Source organism: Oreochromis aureus, linkage group 3 (assembly GCF_013358895.1).
Source record: "Oreochromis aureus strain Israel breed Guangdong linkage group 3, ZZ_aureus, whole genome shotgun sequence".
Taxonomy (NCBI): Eukaryota; Metazoa; Chordata; class Actinopteri; order Cichliformes; family Cichlidae; genus Oreochromis; species Oreochromis aureus.
This window is the reverse complement of record NC_052944.1, coordinates 90,782,151-90,788,144: the sequence shown is the minus strand read 5'-3', so window position 1 is coordinate 90,788,144 and position 5,994 is coordinate 90,782,151. Positions and strand designations below refer to the sequence as shown.

General features: G+C 43.1%; 1 protein-coding gene across 1 annotated transcript; it reads left to right on the top strand.

The window, feature by feature from the left end:
• The first annotated feature begins 3,491 nt into the window (after nucleotides 1-3,491).
• LOC120438395 (nuclear factor 7, brain-like) lies at nucleotides 3,492-5,721 on the top strand. Its single transcript, XM_039608802.1, has one exon. It carries the CDS (start codon nucleotides 3,878-3,880, stop codon nucleotides 5,267-5,269), a length of 1,392 nt encoding a protein of 463 aa, XP_039464736.1. The 5' UTR covers nucleotides 3,492-3,877; the 3' UTR covers nucleotides 5,270-5,721.
• The last annotated feature ends 273 nt before the right edge of the window (nucleotides 5,722-5,994 follow it).

Below are 5,994 nucleotides of genomic sequence, written 5' to 3'. Positions count from 1 at the left end.
ACTTTGGTGGAATTTGTCTATAGCGCTCACGGACTGGTGCAGCATTGCCCGTAGCAATTGAATGCTGCATGGTGCTTGTCAATCCATAATCTTCCTCATGCACAGCGAACACTGCTTGGTGCTTATGCAATAAAGCCTGCAGTTTCTCCAATTCCTCTGTGGACAAATAAAGACCAGTTAAATGAGGGAACATGCATTTCTCCTTGGGCAGGGCTTGCGTTTGGTCCATACTCACTCTGTGTTTACACCAACACGAGTCATGTCCACACTATTCTCTTGTATGATATCTGCTGGGTCAATAACAAAAGTCTTAGCCAACTTCTGATGTCTGTAAAGGTACATCGGTGAGTCATTAAGGTTTTGGACCCTAATCAAAAGCCTCCCATCCTGGACTGTAGATAATGTTCTAGCAATTAAGACTTCACCCACCTCGACAGGTTCCACCAGGCATTGATAATCCCTGCCGTCCACTCCAGTCTTCGTACGACCCCAAACCAACATCTCACTCCGAGGAGGAATCTGTAAAGGATGGCGATTTATGGTACGTACACACCCAATTGACCCATCTGAAGCTGCAAACCATGCCTGACTGGCACAAATCTGAAAAGCAGTAGTCCAAACTCTCTCTTCTGCCTCACTAGAGGAGAGGTAGGCTAATGGCTTCTCCTGATCCATTTTTTCGTAACACTGTGAAATAACATTCATACCCAGGACGCCTTCACTGTCGGTTAAACATTGGTCCTTAACCACCAAAAAGCCACATTCATGGAGTTCCACCTGTCCAACCTTCACATGTAGCAATACATAGACCAGGTATGGGATATCTAGTCCATTAGCAGCCTCGAGTGCCAGCCAGCTGCTTGCATCCTTCAATATCATACCATTACTGCCAAAGTGTTTAGAGAAGTAGCTGTTCTTTATCAGTGACACATTTGATCCAGTATCAAGAATACACTGTATTGGGACATCATCAAGACACAAGCTGACTTTAGGAACTTTTCCAATCAGTTTTTTCACATCAGTTTGAGGCCCATTGGCATCGACACAACCCACTGTCTGGGCCACCACAGTGGTGTCATCTAGTTTAACAATCCAGATCTTTGCTTGCTTTTACAGAACCGTGCTGTGTGGCCTGGCTGGGAACAAGTGTTACAGATGGGGCTACCTTGTTCGTCATACCTGTTTGAGTGGACTCTAGGTCTGCTCCCTCCTTTCTTTCTTGACCTGTACTGGTCAGTCTGTTTCCAGTCCAAAGTCTTTTGTGTAGCCTGATGAAGTTCTGATCAGATTTCTTTTATCAAAGTCTGTGATAAATCATTGAATTGTGTGGTCATTTGCTTGTTCATGTCATCCCACAACTCTGACTTGATGTGTTCCATATCCTTAACATTACAGGTCTTGCATCTTTCCCCTTTGGCAGCAAAACAATGGACTGGCTCAACCGTTTCACGATAAACGTGTTCCCTCAGAATTAGTTCTGCTTTAATTTCTGCAAATGTCAACTGATCATTCATTAGAAGTTTTGTTCTGAATTCACCTCTAAGGGCAGTGGCTCTCAACCAGATGATCTCTGAGAAGAATATCTTCGTCATTCATACCTCTAGGGTCCTTCCTCTTTAACCTGAGAAAATGTTCTTGTAATCTCAGTGCAAATGAACTGATGTCTTCATCTGTTTCTTGACGAGCATTGAAGAGCTGAGAGTGCAGGACCGAAGCAGTCGTTTTATCCCCATACAACTTTTCTAACTCATTAAAAATCAGCTCAGGTGAATTACGCTTCTCTGGTGGTAGAATTAAAATCTCTCTTTTAGCCTTTCCTTCTAAGCAACAGAGTGTCAATTCTGCTCTAAAATCTACAGGAACTCCTTGCAAAGCAAACGTTGTCTGCAAATTGCTTTTCCATTCACCTAGACTAATATCTGAATCCTTCCCTCTAAATTTAGTTGTGACCATATTAAACATAGGGATCATACCAAAGGGCCTAAACCCTGCACTAGAAACGGGTGCTTCTCTATTTGGGCCAGACTGTGATTCACTCTGCTCAGTCATCCTGCTTTTGCCCACTACAGATTATGGTGGCCAGACCCTGTCGACAACGCCAGTTGTAACACACACCCAAAAAAAAGATTCTAGGTCTGACCAACCGTCTCAGCCGTGGGCAAAAAGCTGACAGTCAATAAAATACTAAATGATCATTTATTGACAAATAATCAAGAGATAAGATAAAACAGTCCAGTGTCCCATTAATGAATCAAATAAAACACACAGTCCCAAGGCCAGAACCAGCTATGCCACACTGCCAGTTGCACTCCATGTGTTGCCTTCAACAGGGTTAGAAGTTGTCCTCTGAGACCCACCACCCTGCAAGCATATAGCCAGTGGTCACTCCAGCCTCTGCAACTCTGCTGCCTTTAGGCCTGGCATATAATAGGTCCTGGCCTGCACAGAGAGACAAAATGACACAGCAGTGTTTGTAGTGTGGGCTATAAGTAGACCAGTGTATCAGTGCAATCAAGTACACCTGCCTCTAATTAGTCTAACCCCATTCCAACCATTGGCTCACCAAAAATGTGACACACACACACACACACACACACACCCAACCCAGTGCAACTTCACACAATAATATTGAGCTGAATTAACACAGGCACATTAGTCTACCATGTTACAATGCTGATAAACACATGTTTGTATTTGGACCCTGTTACTGATCAGGACCTGCTGTGTGTTTTCTGTCCACAGGTCTACAAAGAGTCGCACTTCCTGCTGGGGTTCAGATGTTCAGCGTGTTGCTTTGTTTCTCACATGTTGGCTCCACGGTCTCTGCTGCTGTGGGCTGATGTCATGCAGCAATACAGCTGCTGAAAATCTGGCCTTGTTTTGCTCCATCAGCAGATATTTGACTTTTAGATCACATGATATTTGCATCCAACCTTCAAACACGTGTGGAGAATTCATTATTTCTTTGAGAGATTTTTTAGTAAATGACAGAAAAAAGAAAGTAAGAGAAAAGCAAAACTTTAATTCTATAAAAGAGTAAAAATTCCACACACATGTAACTCACCACTGTGTGAACATCACAGGGGAGAAATCGTTTCTCTGAGTCAGAGATGAGTGTCAGTAACACAAAAGTCAAACTCAGTGTCATGCAGTGACTTTTACACAACCAGATCAGATGAACCAACTCACACTAAAACATGCATTTTGCTGCACTCTTTACACTTATTTCTTTTCTTTCGGCTCTTTTATATATTTTGTAAAAGAACAAAAAAAATATTTTATATCAGCAGCAATTTTTCTCAAACTGCTGCATCACAGCTTTCATGCTCTGACCTGCATGTGAAATGAGATAAAAGCTCTTTATTAGTAACTTTTACAACTTCTGGCAGTTTAAAGTCTGAACTTTGGAGTGAAACACACCCTTAGTTACAAGAAATAACACCACTGTCTGTAACAAAGAGAATCCACCTTAACACCACCTGTGTGTGTGTGACTGCATTACACTCCCACTGCTGGGAACCTGAACAAGAACCAGAACAAAGTCTAAAATAGAAGCTGACAAACAGCTGCACCACCGAGTGACACTTTATTTTATAAAATTATCTAAAGGTTTCATGCTCTGACCTGCATGTGAAATGAGATAACAGCTCTTTATCAGTAACTTTTACAACTTCTGGCAGGTTAATGTCTGAACTTTGGAATGAAACCCACCCTTAGCTACAGGAAATAACACCACTGATTCTTCTGAGACTCACACTTATCGTTGGACCAAACTAGCAGCTTCTTCTGAGTGAGTCCAGCTACAGGAGAGAAAAGTGGAAAACTCCAACACTGCTGTACTTCCTGTCTGCTGTTTTCAGCTTCACTCACAGACTCAATGGCTTCCAGATCAGAGGAGGATCTCTGCTGTCCCATCTGTAAGGAGGTCTTCAGAGATCCTGTTATTCTGTCATGTAGCCACAGCTTCTGTAAAGACTGTCTGAAGAGATGGTGGAGAGAGAGACCAACACACGAGTGTCCAGTTTGTAAGAGAAGATCTTCAAAAGAGATTCCAACTGTGAACCTGGCATTAAAGAACCTGTGTGAGTCGTTCTTACAAGAGAGATATCAGAGAGTTTCAGAGGCTCTCTGCAGTCTGCAATATGAGAAACTCAAACTCTTCTGTCTGGACCATCAGCAGCCAGTGTGTGTCGTCTGCTGTTCCTCAGAAAAACACACCAATCACAGATTCAGACCCATCGATGAAGCTGCACAACAACACAAGGAGGTACTTCAGGAAACTCTGGAGCCCTTAAAGAAGAAGTTAAAGGTTTGCAAACGAGTTCAAGTGAAGTTTGATCAAACAGCAGAACACATTAAGGTCCAGGCCCGACACACAGAGAGGCAGATTAAGGAGCAGTTTAAGAAGCTTCACCAGTTTCTAGCAGAGGAAGAGGAGGCCAGGCTGGCTGCACTGAGGGAGGAAGAGGAGCAGAAGAGTGGGATGATGAAGGAGAAGATGGAGGCTCTGAGCAGAGAGATAGCAGCTCTTTCAGACACAGTCAGAGCCACAGAGGAGGAGCTGAGAGCTGAAGACGTCTCATTCCTGCACAACTACAAGGCTGCAGTGGAAAGAGTCCAGCGCTGCCCCCTGCTGGATGATCCACAGCTGCCCTCAGGAGCTCTGATAGACCAGGCCAAACACCTGGGCAACCTGACCTTCAACATCTGGAACAACATGAAGGACATGGTCTCCTACACTCCTCTCATTCTGGACCCAAACACTGCTCATCCAGAACTCATCCTGTCTGAAGATCTGACCAGTGTGAGATATGGAGGAGAGAGGCAGCAGCTTCCTGATAATCCAGAGAGGTTTGATATTTACAGAGCTGTCCTGGGCTCTGAGGGCTTTAACTCAGGGACTCACAGCTGGGATGTTGATGTTGGAGATAGTACATTGTGGGTACTGGGTGTGTTAGCAGAGTCTGGGCAGAGGAAGGGAAACATACTGTCTGAAATATGGAGAATAGGGTTGTTTGATAATAAATACTACAAAATCACACAATCACCTCCTCACACTCCTCTCTCAGTCCAGCAGAAGCTCCAGAGGATCAGAGTGAATCTGGACTGGAACAGAGGAAAGCTGTCGTTCTCTGATCCTGATACTAACACACACATACACACCTTCACACACACTTTCACTCACAGGATGTTTCCATACATTCGCACTAATGATAAAGCGAAGGTGTTGCCGTTGAAGGTGTCAGTGTCAGTGGAGCAGATGAGTTGAGGATGATGATGTTTCTAATGTTGTTTCCTGTCAGTGAATTGAAGCTGTTAAACTGCAGCTGTCCTCCTGCTGCCTCGTTGTTCCAAAGCTCTTTGTTTCTCTTTTAGTTCTCACTGTTTCTTTCTGTTTCTGCTGTCCACCTTTTCACATGGAAAATCATTTCACTGTTTCTCACTGAATGACTCCCCAAACTAGATTTGAAATTCTATCAAGTTTCTAATCATTACAAGTGATTCATGTTTCTATTTGATGTGTGTAAATGGAGATGATTTAGTTTGCTGGGATATGGACTGACATGTGTTGAATGGGAGGAGCAGTTTGTTGTTGTCTTCTTGTCTGTTTATGACAACAATAAATATGTTGTTGAAACAATGATTCATGTTTAACTCCATATATGAAATGTTTCTGATATTTGAATTCTGTTTGATTAAAGACTTTCTTCATGACACAAATGAGATTTCAGTGTATTAATAGAACTAAATAAGCTCAGAGTTGAAAGGCTGGAGTATCATGTACGTGCTTCACTGTCAGTATCTTCAGGGGGATTCGAAGGGAAACATCAAACTGCTGTAATGAGATAAACTAGTTGGGCTGAACACACTTATCTGTAGTTTGTCTCCATCCAGGATCATCAGAATATAATGAACATGTGTGAAGAGCCAAAAAATGCTGCTCCCCTCTCAGCATGATGAGCTCCAGCCTTTGTTAACAGGACAACAGGAAAC

Excerpts from the sequence above, each read along its gene's own strand:
- LOC120438395 (XM_039608802.1), top strand. The coding sequence starts at position 3,878 with ATGGCTTCCAGATCAGAGGAGGATCTCTGCTGTCCCATCTGTAAGGAG.